The sequence below is a fragment of the Haematobia irritans genome, chromosome 2 (genome assembly GCF_050003625.1).
Source record: "Haematobia irritans isolate KBUSLIRL chromosome 2, ASM5000362v1, whole genome shotgun sequence".
NCBI classification, from domain to species: domain Eukaryota; kingdom Metazoa; phylum Arthropoda; class Insecta; order Diptera; family Muscidae; genus Haematobia; species Haematobia irritans.
In genome coordinates, this window is record NC_134398.1 from 102,844,437 (window position 1) to 102,859,007 (window position 14,571).

The following is a 14,571-nucleotide window of genomic DNA, read 5'->3' on the forward strand; positions in this document are numbered from 1 at the left end:
AGCAAATTGATTGGAATGGAAGAGCGAATGATTATTGACATGTTCTAAGATTTGCGACTTCATTATGTTCTCAACAATCTTAGACATAGCCGGTAAAATACTTATGGGTCTTAGATTTCCAACGTCACTGCGACCATCCTTAGGAATTGGGATAACACGTGCTAATTTCCAACTATTTGGGAATGAAGAAGATGCAAATATAGTGTTTACCAGATGAAGTAATAAGGGCAAAATTAGTGGGAAAATTACCTTAATGAATCTAATGGGAACACCGTCATAGCCTATCGCATTAGATTTCACAGAATTTACCGCCATAACTAAGTCCTCAGCAGCGACACATCGGAAAGAAAAACAATCCTCAACATCCTCAAAATCTTGAAAATTAATTACAATACCATCACTTGGACGCATATTCCCTAAAAACCTATCCGCTACAAGCTGAACATCACCCCCGTCAACCTCTAGCTCAGGGCAACCAATACATCCTAGTCTACGCAGCCTACTCCATAGCTGACGGTTGTCACAACCCGCAAACATCCTCCTCCCATAAGCAAAACGCTCCTTCCTAATAATAGACTTAGCCTTATTCCTAAGTCTACAAAACAATCCCCAGTTGATACCCGAGCGATTACGTAGATACCGACTATAAGCTCGATCCCGATCTCTTATGGCCACAAAAATGCTTCTCGAATCCATGAATGAACAATCATTTGAGTCATTCGTTCTTGATACACGAACAGAAGAATGTAGTGAAGTAATTATGTTATCAAGGATAGATAATTGAGAATCAACATTGCCGGCATAAAACATGGACGAGATGTGGAAACTATTAAACTGCTCAACAATCGCGTTGACGTCCAGACGACTATAATCCTTATACTCAATGGGCGTACTACGTAAAGATGGTGAAAACTGAAAAGAAATAAAAATGAGACTATGGTATGATGAAAAAAATGGAAACTGTATCTGACATTTATTAGAAATTGAAGAAGGCTGACTTAAAAGAAAATAGTCAATCAATGACGTCGAGCCGGATGAGACATTAAAGTGAGTGGGCATGCTATTATGTACAACCTGAAGGCCACACCTACTAGCTACAGATCGAAAATAAAATGATTTACCAAAAAATATTTAAGTTAAAAGATTAATCAAATAATTAATTAACATATAAAATGAAATTTAATCGCATAAAGAATGAATTATTCAAAGAAAAATCATTAATAATTTTAATTTAATTGTCCCAATTAATGTTTTAATTAAATATAAACTATATATCATGTTTAAAATGTAATTGAAAATTTTAGAAAATAACTACTTTTAATTTTAGTTGTATTTTTTTATAAACAATGTTCTCATTGAATATAATCTAACTATAATTAGAATGTGGAAATTGAAGTGCCGGAAAAGAACAGTTTGTTTTGATCAAGAATATTGTAATTTGTAATAATTTCCGTGATTGATACTAAAATTTTCATGATTGTCTCAAATTCAATTAAAAAAATTAATTGGAACAATTAAATTCATGATATAATGGGGTGTTGAAATCTCACAAAATCTTAAGAAATACGCGAAAGCAAAAAAACTGGTGAAAAATAATACTGACAATAAAAAGATTATAATTACACATCAAAAGACTAAAATGAAATCTTGTAAATTGTGATAAGATCCTGAATGCTAACTATTTTGATCTCATTATTTAGCATGATGAGTTTCGCTTTTAAAAATTCACGATTTATGATGCTGTATCCATTAATCTTCTTGTCTTTCTTTAACTTAGCACAAGCTCTTAACAACTTATTTGCAAGTTTGGAGTAGTTATCATTCAAATATACTCGATTAGCATCACTACCACTACCACCACAAAATATCCGACACCTTGAGAATCTTGGTTTTGAAATAAGCTGCCATTAATTTATCTCGCAAATCCACATCGACAAACTTTATGAGAATTGCACCACCTTTCCTTACATACATTACGTGCTTTATGTTCGTGGACGCAATGTCAACCTTCAAGAACGCACAGAGGAAAACAGCAACATCCTTAAGATTTTCCAATTTATCAGGAAGTCCAGTAACTATCACATCACATCTATTTTGGCTGTGTCTAAGTGCATGGCTCTCTAGTTTAAGTTCCAGCAATTCGCTTTTGTTGCACAGGGATTCAGAAGCTACAGTGTCTTTAAAATTAGATAGGTCAGCCTTTAATTCTTTCAAACCATTAGATAATTCGGATCGAATCTCCCTCACAACAGCTTCAAACGCCACTTTAATTTCAGATTTCTCATTTTGCATTCTATCTGAAAGACTACGGAAAGATTCTTTCATTGTAGCAAATTCTTGTCTGATTTCCATTTTGAACGCGTCAAAAGAGTTATTAGGTGGACTTTCCATGCAGCGGACACAAGAATATGAAATATTGCGGTTCTTATCCAGAGTTGCAAAAAGCGTCTTAGAAACATTTTCACAGTCCGCATGAAACCACAGGTTACACATACGGCAGAGCAGAGCTTTAGTTCCCTCAGTTTCTAATTTGCAGATTCCACAAGGAAAAGACATGTTTATAAAGAAAAACCAACAAGTCACCAGAAGGCAACAACAGCAACAAAATCGTCAATATCAGTTTATAGAATTGAGGAACTGCAGCAAAACTTTATATGACCAATATTTCCAGACGTTGCAACTTTAGTTTTAAGTAGTTTAATACTTTTCCGCATAGCAATTCACTTATTTGTTCAATTTTTGTCAGGATGAAGTTCCTTACAATTCTGCCTGCAGTCGTTGTTTACAACAAATTAGGCGCCAATCAGGTAAAAAACAACGGCGTCAAGTGCTGACAGCGACAGTAGAAAAAAACAAACTGCCACCCAAAAGCAACAACAGCAACAACCTCGTGTTTTAAGTTCTACCCAGAACAACAACAAATAAATGCCAATTCAATGCAGACTTATAGAATTGATGAAATACGGCAAATTGACACAGAACTCCATATGGCCAATGTAACTAGATGTTGCAACTTCAGTTTTAGATAGTTAAATACTTTTTCCACTCAGCGATTAACTTATTTATTCAATCTCAATCAGGAGACTATTTCTTTACAATCTACCACAACATAGTGTTGCCATAGTGTTTTTATATATAAGATTTTTTTTCTTATAGGAATATATATCAAAATCTCTTTTAAAAAGAAGAAAGAAAATTTAGGTTATAGTTTTAAACAGGGGTACGAATTTAAATTCTATGTCTAAAGGTTTTGTAGAATTGTAGAAGTGTTTTATCAAAATGGTTTCAGATGTGTATGTCAATCAGAGATGGTCTGTATCAAGCTTTTTTAAGTTTGCGACTGTAGCAAAGTTGTAAACGTACGCACGCGTCGTAAATTTAGAAAAAGTAGCAAACGTCGCAATCTCAAAATTCTTCAGTCCTTTCAGCTTGGCAGCGAATGATATCCAAGATATGTGCGAAGAAGTTTAAATGTAAATAAAATGACTTTAAAAAAAAACTTGAGAATAGAGTTATTTCAATTGGAGACTCAAAGCCAAAATAACTATGAACTACTTGATGGTGCAGTAAACGTGACGGTCGGTACTCGCTCATATTTAACCTTTCAAACATTTCTGCAGAAACTGAAAGGAAGGAAAACTATTCAAGTCTTGCATAAGTGAATTGCTGTTTAGAGAGAATTTGATAAAATCTCTTTTTGGCTTTTAGAGCCAATTTCCAACTAATTAAAAATGTTCAAAATTATAGCTAGTCATTCGCTGATGCAACTAAAGCTTGGGTGGGCATTATGGACCACGCAAACCAAAAATAGTTTGAAGTTGCGAGTGAGAGATGTAAATCTAGTAGAGGTTTGAATAAATACAATATAAAGAATTTTTTTGCATCCCTTTTATCGGAGAGCCTAACTAAATTAAATTAAAATATGCACTAACTTATAATACCCTGTTCCACAGTGTGGAGCAGGGTATTCACAATTTCTTTAATTCAAAACTAGATTTTCTACATTAGGTTTACGTATTATACCGTCGTAAACGTATGTCGCAAAAGTCACAGTTTGCGAATTGCCAATCCTGATGTCAATGGAAATATAAACTTTTACATAGCTCCCAACAAATTTGAAGGATTTCAGGTGGTGTCAAAAATTTCGGTACACAAAGTGATGAAGGGTATACTATAGTCGACCCCGCCAGACTTTAGATTTTCTTTATTTGTTTCTCCGGAGCGCGAGCGGAGCGAAACAAATGGACCGCTCCGGACCCCTGCTTTTAAAGCATTTGTATTAAAAAAAGATAAAAAGGAAAATTAAATAACTGCAATCTTTTGGAGTTATTTATTTTATCTTCATTGGTAATGTATTTCTTTTCTGTGCTTAATTATTTGCTTGGTCAATATTTTCTGTTCCTTTTATGTTTTATTTAGCAAATTGGACCTAAATTCATTGATGTAAAGAAGAAAACCTTTTTACATTTTTATCCCAACGTTTCGTCAATACTTGTTGACTTCTTCCAGGGGATTTTGTCTATTTGAAAAATAATAAAATTATCGATTTCACTTTTCTAATTGAATAATTGTTAAACATTTCAACTTACAAAATTATTTTCTCAAAATTTACATTTAAATACTTATATTATATTACAGTTTTTAAACATAAATTTTGAACGGACAATCTGAATATAAAATTAAAATAGGAATGAAAATAAAAAACAGCTTAGATTTAGTATCACAGTGAATTAAGATATTGCAACTCTGTAACTAACGCTTAACTTGTCAGTGTCCTCCTTAACATTCATTGTTCTGTCAATCTTTTGTTGTATTCCTAAACTTTCTAAGGTTAGTCTCTTTCTCTCTTTATTTTCCCTCTCTAGTATGCGAGCGTTTTCAAAATCAGCTGTGTGTCCATGGCGTAATACATGTTGTGATAATGTTGTACTCTCCTTTTTCTTTTCTATGTCAATTCGATGTTCAGTTACTCTTGTAGGTTCATTGTTGTTGCCTCTGCATGGAATTTCGTAAACAACATTGCTTTGTTGTCTTTTTTCAATTGGGGGGTTTATTCTCGAGAAGATGCAACTAAGTGTGAAGTTGGGCTTATAAGCAAAACATATGTTTTTTGTTTGTATTATTGGCTTCAGATGTTTTTTGTCGGTTAGTCCAGGTACGTACCGTACACTATAAGAAACTTTTTCAGCTGTTACGTTATTTTGGTTTTTGATTAAGTCAAGTTCTTGTGAGCTGTATTTGATTTTTCCTTTTATTTCGTTTATAAGTTCTTCAATTAGTTTCTTCGGGAATGACTTTGTTGATAAGATTCTTGTGATTATTTTGATGTTTTTTTCATGAAATTCGGGAGGTTCAAGTGTAGTTCACTTTGGGTTGAGTGAATTACCCGAATTTATTCTGATAATTGGTTGATAGTTTTGCTGCAAGTAGAGGATGCTGATGAGGAATGTGGTAATTCCGAAACAGCTGTACATCCAACCATCTTGCAGTCTATAGGGCTATGCCCAAATAAATTTGACAAGCATACTTTTCCTCTGTTGGTTAAGTCAATGCATGGCTTTAAGCTGAGATCAAAAACAACAATAACGAAATTCCTCATCGCTAATTGAAAGTATTCGGTGAATTAAGCTTTTTGCTGTGTTAATTATTTGGTTCCTTGGTTGTGTCGAATTGAAATTGATGATACGTCCAAATGATGTTTCCTTAGAGAACCAGTCAAATTTGATGTCACCTTCCCTGTGGTGAAGTTTCCCAGTCAGAAATTTACGATGGTTATAAATATTGAGCGTTGTAACAGCGTTGGAAGCCAACGTTGAAACAACGCTTGCTAAACAAATTAATTAACGGTTTTTAAATAGTAAAATAAAAATTATCGTTGAAAATGCATGTTCCATCAATGTCCAATGGTTTTTAATGAGTAATGGATGTATTATTGTTGATATGAATTGATTTATAATAGGATAATGTTCCTTTATTATATAAAGTGAATATGTACATTAACAGTGAAACCACTAGGAACAACAATTTTGGTTAATTTTACAAATGAGGCAATTGTAGAAAGTTTTAACTAAACTAAACGCTGACATCACGCCAAAACCCAAATATAAGTACTTATTTATCGACTAATTGAAGAAATTTTGTTAGACATAATTACATTTTTTCACATGTTAAGGTGAGTATTAACTTCGAGTTTAGCCGCTTAAATCGCTAAAGTGAAAACTAAATCAGTAAGAAAAATGCATAAAATTATACATATTTGTTGCAAATTTTATTATAACTTGATGGGGAAAAGCCCAAAGCAAATTTTCACAAAGTTTGTATTCCTTAAAACGGATTATTAAAGAAAAGTAATTGTGATAAAATTATTTTAGCGGCTTAAGGTGGGTATTAAGTTCGAGTTTAGCCGCTAATATCGCAAATTTTTCACGATTACTTTTTTTAACAATCCATTTTAATAAAATTTGCTTTGTAATATTCCCCATCAAGTTATAATGAAATCTGCAAAAAATATGCATAATTTTATGCCTTTTAAGATTTAGTTTTCACTTTAGTGAAAAAATGCGACTAAACTCGAACTTAATACTCACCTTTAGTGTCGGGAATTTTCTTTGTATAATTTAGGAATTTGAGATGGTAACACTGAAAAAATGCAACTCTGTGTACAAGAAACAACAATTCATAAACAAACGTGAAACAGTTATAACGGCGAAAACAAGCGTCACTTCGAAATAAGAAAATAAAATAAAGAATAAATATTGGTAAAATGTCTCAAAATCTTAACAAAAGGAAAATTAACACCCTTGGTACAACTGAAGGTAAGAAAAATGTCGTGCAACAAAGAATTCATTTCTTTATATTTTCAATTTGTTTCTACAGACACTGATAAAAGGTTGGACTCCATTGGAACGATGCCTTTCGTAGGAAAGAATCAAGCAAAGCGACAAAAGCTAATACACAGAAGAGGTACATTTTGAAATCCTGAATTGATATAATTGTTTTAATTCATTTTTCACTTTACAGATGCTATAGATGATAATTTGGATTGGAGACGGAGGATCACAGTATGCCATCCCATTCCGTAAATAAGGATGACGAGAGTAAGGAAATGTATTTCGCCCAATAGAGGCCATTATCAACAAATGTTATTCTTTATCTTTCTATGTAGCTTCATTCAGGGATGAAGTTAGAAGAGAGTTAAGGGTTATTAAGGACGAAATTGGAGAGATAAAAAATGAGTTGAAGAATGAAATTTGCAGTTTACGGAGAAGTTTACTTTATAACTTCAAAAAATGGAGGAGTCTATTATTTCCAACGTGAACACCAATTAGAAATGTCAATCTTAATCTTAATTATGTATTTTTCCTATTAATTGTTAATTATTAAGTTTTCTGATGTTCCTTCGTAAAGTGTAAAACACTAATATAAATATAACAATAAAATATTCAATGTATTTTGTTTTGTTTCAATAGCGGTTTTAAGGTACTGTAAAATTATAATTCTAATCCTCCTAAAGCATTCTAGAAACAATTGGAAAGACGTATGAAATGTTGTTTTTCAGTGATTTTTAATGGTTGTAAAAACCATCGATACACCGTATAACGATGTTATCATTTTGGGGTTGTCAAAGCGTTCGTTAAACCATCGGAAAAGCGTATAAAATATTATTGTTTGAAAACGTTGTTAAATACAATCGATACACCGTGGAATGATGTTATCATTTTGGGGTTGTAACAACGCTTTTTCCCACAGTGTATCAACCGTTCACAACGCTTTTACAACGCTTTTCCGATGGTTTTTTTCTGACTGGGTTGGTGTCCAGATATTCGATTTGCTTATTATGTTCCATTTCAATAGTAAATTTCGTGTTGTAGGAATTAAATACTTTAAGAATCTCATCTTTTTCATCCATCTTGATTATGCCATTCTTTTTGATTTGTTATTGTTGGTTTTGTTCTTTAAGCATTGTTGTTGTTTTTTATTGCAGCTGTAGCTTAACCAACAGAGGAAAAGAATGTTTGTCAAATTTATTTGGGCAAAGCCCTATAGACTACAAGATGGTTGGATGGACGCACGTTTCGTAATTACCAACATTCCTCATCAGCATCCTCTACTTGCAGCAAAACTATCAACCAATTACCAGAATAAATTCAGGCAGTTCATTAAACCCTACAATAAACCACACTTGAACCCTCCGAAAAAAGGCTTTACATTGATAGCCGGCTTATGACGAAATAAATTCAAAACAAACATATCTGTTTTCCTATGATTATGGCTAATATGTCATCTACATATTTCGATATGTATTTGATATGGATATTTTTCTCCCTTAGTTCCGTTAGTGCTTCGCCAAGTAAGTTGTTTATGAAAATTGTGTTCTATTTTTTCGAGCTGTTTCTTCAATTTGTTACATTGAAAGAGTTGTGTTACCTTGCAAGTTGTGTGTTTTGTGTGGTTTGAGATTATTCCATAATCTCTGCATGTCAATAGAAATTTCAGTCTCTCATGTTGATGTGCTGCTCTCTTTTTCTCGTTGCAATAATCTTTCATCGCTCTACATACTGTGTTACTGTATTTTAAATATAAAAATATATATTGGAATTAGTTCCTCATGATTGTGAGTTAGTTACGTGCTTGTATTATTTTTCAATAGAAGATACAGTTGGGTAGGCTATCTGATGTTTCATTTTCCTTTTATGTTTTATTTAGCTAATTGGACCTAAATTCATTGATGTAATTGATGTATTTGCGTACATCTTTAACAACACCGAACACAAACCAAAAGTAAATAGAAATGCATATCTACTGTTGTCGTTGAAAAGGAATATTCAGTATTGCCGACACATAAAAAAGTTTCTTATAGGAAATGTTTTTAATGGGATGGTTCTCCTTGTGTGATTGCCTTAACATAACCTACTTGTCTTTCTTGTATGAAGCATTTTTTTGCACTAAAAACACAGCAAAAAGACATGGTACATTTCCTTATATGCGTTTTTTCTTACATGAGATGTGCTTATATCCGTTACCTACAGTACAACTAATATTTATGACATAGGTATATAATGCAACTCTATACGAATTTATTTATCTTACCTTGAGTAGTATTCCATAAGTAGTTCAATATCTATGTTTAATGAAACCAATTTTTCTGGTACTATGCCTTGAGGCATTCGTAGTTGACACGCCTTTATTTCTAGTTCACGAATTATAAATGCCAATGGAAAGCAATGCCCGGTTTCTCCAAATTCCTTATAAAGTGATTCAATTTTGGTGAACAAGCGAGCAATCTGCTCTTCTTTTGAACTTGTACTTTTAATGACATTACCTATTATTTGATTCCAAACGGATTCAATAAGTAAAGGATCATTGTGATGTGAGCAGTTAAGGATAGTAAGTTTGCACTCCCATAAGTTGTATCGGTCAGCATAATTTTCATATAACTGTGTAATATCGAACAAACATTTGTTAAGGTCGTCTACAGCTTTTGCCGCATCTAGATTTGTATTTGGCATAGCAGAAACAGAGTCTAGTATATTTTTCTGGACGCGAGCTATTTCCAACTAAAATAATATATTACAGTAATCCAGTTTTATATTATAGGGAGAAATATTACCTTATCTTCTAGCTCTTTAAGCAAGACTCCGTTGGAAACAGAATAACCAATGCCATCGTTGCGCATGCACATTACCGCTCTTGCTAAGTATTCAATTCGTTGCTCTAATTTTATGGCATCACTCACTGTGGATGCAAGATTATCCAAAATACGAGCAGCTTGGGCGTGGTATCCGTTCTTCTCATAGTATTTCCACAGAATATCTATTAAGTTGATATTGTTGGGATTTCGAACAACGTTACGGCGTAAAAATTCTCCTAAGGTCTGTTCACTCAGAGATAACAATTCAGAAAGCATATCATGTGACATTAACCATTCATAGACGCATACATGTAAAAGTGGATCATTCATTTGTACAGCCATTTCCATAATGTACATTATTTGCTGATTTAAATTTTCATCCAACAGTCTGCCAGTATTTTGTAAAATTTCTCGACTCGCATTGTTGTTACAAACAGCTTGGTATACCTGGTCGAGCATGAGTGCCACTTCCTTATAACAATTTACACTAAAATATAATATAATTTTTTTCTCTGCTATCATTACATTATTAAGATTAAAATCATACCGAGCTGCATATGAGGTATAACCCTCTCGATCATCTTCTGGTTCTCCGTTTTGATAATAATGTATACCGTACTCTTCTGGATCAAGTTTAGAAGCACATGTAGAGGTCAATTCTATGACACCTTGATAAAATCCACTTAAAGCAAACTAAAATTATTTTAATTAATTTTTTCTGTAGAAAAACATTTGTATTACAACGAACTTGCTGACAAATATTTTGCAGAGGTAAATTTGGGGCGGCGTCTATACAAAGCTGTAAGGCCTTTTGGAGTTTTTCCTGCTTCTCTTCCACATTAATACAGCTTCTAGAATTCATTAAAATTTCAGTCGCTTTGAACGACACAGCATCTTCATGACGATAAAGGTTTGGGCATACATCTCTCAATTTAGCTGATATTGTGCTTACTGATGCGTTGTCTTTCAAATAGCAATTAATTAATTGAACAATTAGCATTGCACAAAGGTCCGAACGTGATAAGATTAGATCACGAAATGTACTGGATAGTAATGCAGATTGGTGATCTCTTAATAGTTGACTAGCTAGAAGGTGGAATTGATGTTCACACAACACTTTCCACAATGCTATCACCTCGCATGTGTGCTCTGTAATGAAGATATTTATACATGAGAAAGTACAAGAAATAATGCGCATTATGAAACTGATCATAAAAATTTATATTAATACTAAGCATATATTCTGCATATGAAGTAGAGCTCGGCATTTTTATATATTTTCCATTTTTTTTAATACCCTTCACCACTACTGTACACTAAAAAAAGTGAACCTTCGATTTCACTAAAGCCAATTTAACTTTATTTTAGTTCATGGAATAATTATGCTTGGAGAAAGATTACTTTATTTTAAATTATACACAAATCAAGCACAAAGATTTACTAAATTCGTACTTCTCACAAAATAGTTCATTATTTCTTTAAATTTGTAAATTTTACTACACATGCGCCCATATTGATCTTCATATGTCACTAAAGATATTCTTGCAATTTTGAACTCCAATATTTTCCTTCAAACTACAAAATATTCTTTAACAAGTGAACAAATTGATTATGTCTAATAAATTTTGTTGAATTTTTTGAATCTAAACATATTTATTTGTTTTTGTGATATCGGAGTGATGTCAGGGTTGTTTAGTTAAAATTTTCTAAAAATAATCAAAATTTTCTAAAATTAAACAAAATTTTTCTTCCTAGTGAGTTCATGGTTTTTTTATGGTCAGGGTATAAGTTTGTGCATTTGTATTTAACGCCAAGTACGACAAGTCTGAGACCCATCATTTAATATACGGATCGTATTAGGCTAGGTTAGGTTAAAGTGGCAGCCCGATTAAGTTTCAGGCTCACTTAGACTATTCAGTCCATTGCGATACCACATTTAACTAAAAGTACCTATTACATGTGACACTTCTAGTTTTAACCACTGAACCTTCTCTATTATTTTCTTTTGTTGAACCAAACAGATTGTTTCATAAACATTAACAGACTGCTTAAGTTAACGTTTTCCAGGCCCGCCAGTAGTCTAAAGCTATATGCTGAAATTCGCTTACGCCTTACACAAAATGCAATCCCACGGCGGCGGGTTCTTCGTACCGGATTGTCCCGATGGACCCATTGGCCAGCGGCTGCCACATCAGTGCACGTGTTGTTTCGTCCGTATTTTTGTGTTGGAGGAGGTGCATCCCGGGGAGCCATCTCCGTTTGCTGTTGGTCCGAGCCGGGATAGAGGAAAACCCCGGACCATGGTACTGTTCAGTCTGCCGAAACCTGATCCACCACCGTTCGGTTTCGGTGAGGTGTAACCGGTGCTTGGAGTGGGTTCACTTCCGGAACTGCTCCGGCCTAACATCGCTGCGCGAGTATAGTCATACTGACTACGTGGCAGGATTCTGTGCCAACGACAGCAGCAGTGGGTCGTCAGACTATGCGACCCCCCGACATCTCCCGTAAAACAATATCCTCCGCCCCAGCATCTTACACCCAATATTGTTGTTCCAGTTCCGGACAGTGCATCGTTTTTTGCAATTTAATTGCAACGGGCTCCGAGGTAAAGTTAGTGAAATCGTGGACTTTATGAATCGGAAAAGGATATGGGTCGCGGCGATGCAGGAAGCTAAGCTGAATTCCACCTGCAGTCTACGCCATTGTGATGGATACAATGTGCTACGAAAGGATCGCATAAGAAGTGGAGGTGGTGGCCTAATTTTCATATAACACCGTTCCGTGCAGTCTAGACCTATCCCGCTTGTGCCAGACACTAGTGACCCATATATGGAATGTATGGGGGTAGCAGTCAAGTCTGGGGCTGCCAAGATAGAGCTATACAATGTGTATATACCGCCGGTTGGTATCTGTGCTCCAGGTTATAGCCCAAACATTGAGTGGCTGTTGTGCGGGCATAACCGATTCGTGCTAGGGGACTTTAATGCCCACCATGAACTTTGGCATTCACTCCTAGGTAATGACCAGCTTTGGCAGAGCAGATAGATGACTTAACATTTTGCACAGTTAACAAAGAGGCCCCCACGAGTATTATGGGTGATTGCAACAGTTCGCCAGATTTATCTTCGCCTGCTCTGATAAATGACCTTTCCTGGTAACCCGTCATTTCATTGGGATCAGACCACCTCCCCATAATTCTCACCATAAACCGACCCTCCGATTTCATAACCTCTGAACGCCGCACGTTTATCAATCAAAAGAAAGCCAACTGGGAAGGCTTCAGAGAATACACCGATCGCCGCCTCAGTGAGCTCCCGTCCCCCTCGCATGTTCATGTTGCCCAGAGGGTGTTCCGCGACACCATCAACGCAGCAGACGCTCGCTTCATACCCGCTGGTAAAATTGCCCAAGTCGCCGTTGTGCCAACACTGCTGATCCTAGAATCAGGGAACTGAATCTAGAGATTAGTAAGATAGTCGACGAGCACAAGCGGAACACTTGGTTAGAGCACCTGAAGCAATGTAACTTAGGCACAGGAACTGGTAAATTGTGGTCAACAGTGAGAGCCTCTTGCACCCCACCATAAGGGATGATGGGATCTCAGTCACCTTTGGCGACGTGACGGTGACTGATCCGAAGAGATGCGCTAGATTTTTCATCCGACAGTTTGTCGAGCATCCCGAGAGTGACAGAGCGAAAAGGAGAGCCATTCGTCGCATACATTTATCACAGCCGAAGTTACTAATGTCATCAACAGCGCGAAACCATCCAAGGCGCTAGGCCCCGACGGAATTTCAATGCTAATGCTGAAGCATCAATTTGTCCTTAGAATCACTCATTATACCCGGTGTCTGGAAGATGGGTAGGGTGATTCCACTACTGAAGCCAGACAAAGACTCGAGTAAAGGTGAATCGTATATACTGATATCCCTTCTCTCACAGGTAGCCAATTCCGTAAGGTACATAGCACAACGACAGCCTGGCATGCCATTTCAGCACACATCAATATGGGACTTAATCAGCCCAAGCCGTGTCACAGGACGGTCCTCGTGGCGCTTGACCTATAGAAGGCATTCGATACGGTCAACCATACCACACTTTTCGAGGTCATTGAGAATACGTCCCTACCGGCAGGAACCAAGCGTTGGGTTCTGAATTATCTGTGCGGACGCCAGTCGTACGTGGAATTCAGGGACAAGAAGTCAAAACCCCGTAGAGTTAAACAGGAAGTTCCCCAGGGTGGAGTGATATCTCCGGCTCTGTTTAGTCTCTACTTGCCCTCGATTCCGCCCCCTCCTGACGGCGTCGAGATTATATCATATGTGGACCATTGTATAATCATGGCATCCGGGCCCATTGTTGATGACATATGCGATTGAACGTCTACCTCGATGATCTTACCAGTTATTTCACTGCAAGAAATTTGAGGATATCTCCCACCAAATCCTCAGCCACACTATTCACTACATGGACGGCGGAAGTACGCGAACGACGGCGAAACAATTCCGACCACAAATTACCCAAGATTCTCGGGGTCACATTCGACAGCCTTTTTAAGTCGTCCGTCCATGTCACTGCATTTTGTGATAAGCTCCGCGGTAGAAACAAGGTCCTCAAGTCGCTTACCGGCAGCACTTGGGGTGCGGACAAAGAAACCTTGTTGACTACATATAAGGCAATTGGTCGGTCAGTGGTAAACTATGCAGCGCCAGTGTGGACACCTCAAACGAGCGACACGCAGTGGAATAACATACAGATCTGTCAGAACGCTGGCCTTCGAACTGCAACAGGATGTCTCCGCAGTACACCCCTGGATCACCTTTATGTGGAGACCAAGATCATCCCAGTGCGTCGACACAATAACATGTCAAAGCAGTACCTCTTGGGTTGCTATCCAAATCACCATCTTGTGGATAGACAACCTCTACCTATGAATGTAA

At 36.1% G+C, this 14,571-nt stretch overlaps 1 protein-coding gene and 1 long non-coding RNA gene across 4 annotated transcripts in view; both read right to left on the reverse strand.

Annotated features, from left to right (window-relative positions):
• The window catches only part of LOC142223579 (uncharacterized), a 379,474-nt gene that overhangs the window by 190,425 nt on the left and 174,478 nt on the right, over positions 1-14,571 (reverse strand). The window lies entirely within an intron of this gene.
• Nup154 (nuclear pore complex protein Nup154) overlaps positions 1-14,571 on the reverse strand; it is a 186,260-nt gene that overhangs the window by 3,976 nt on the left and 167,713 nt on the right. For 2 of the 3 annotated variants that reach the window (XM_075295768.1, XM_075295766.1), the window contains 5 exons: positions 10,380-10,780; positions 10,179-10,324; positions 9,611-10,118; positions 9,091-9,557; positions 8,266-8,566 (listed from right to left, as the gene is read on the reverse strand). In XM_075295768.1, the coding sequence (XP_075151883.1) occupies positions 8,281-8,566; positions 9,091-9,557; positions 9,611-10,118; positions 10,179-10,324; positions 10,380-10,780 (1,808 nt within the window). In that variant the 3' untranslated portion in view covers positions 8,266-8,280. Of the gene's footprint in view, positions 1-8,265; positions 8,567-9,090; positions 9,558-9,610; positions 10,119-10,178; positions 10,325-10,379; positions 10,781-14,571 lie in introns of those variants that run through there. The other variant, XM_075295767.1, reaches the window with a different exon arrangement.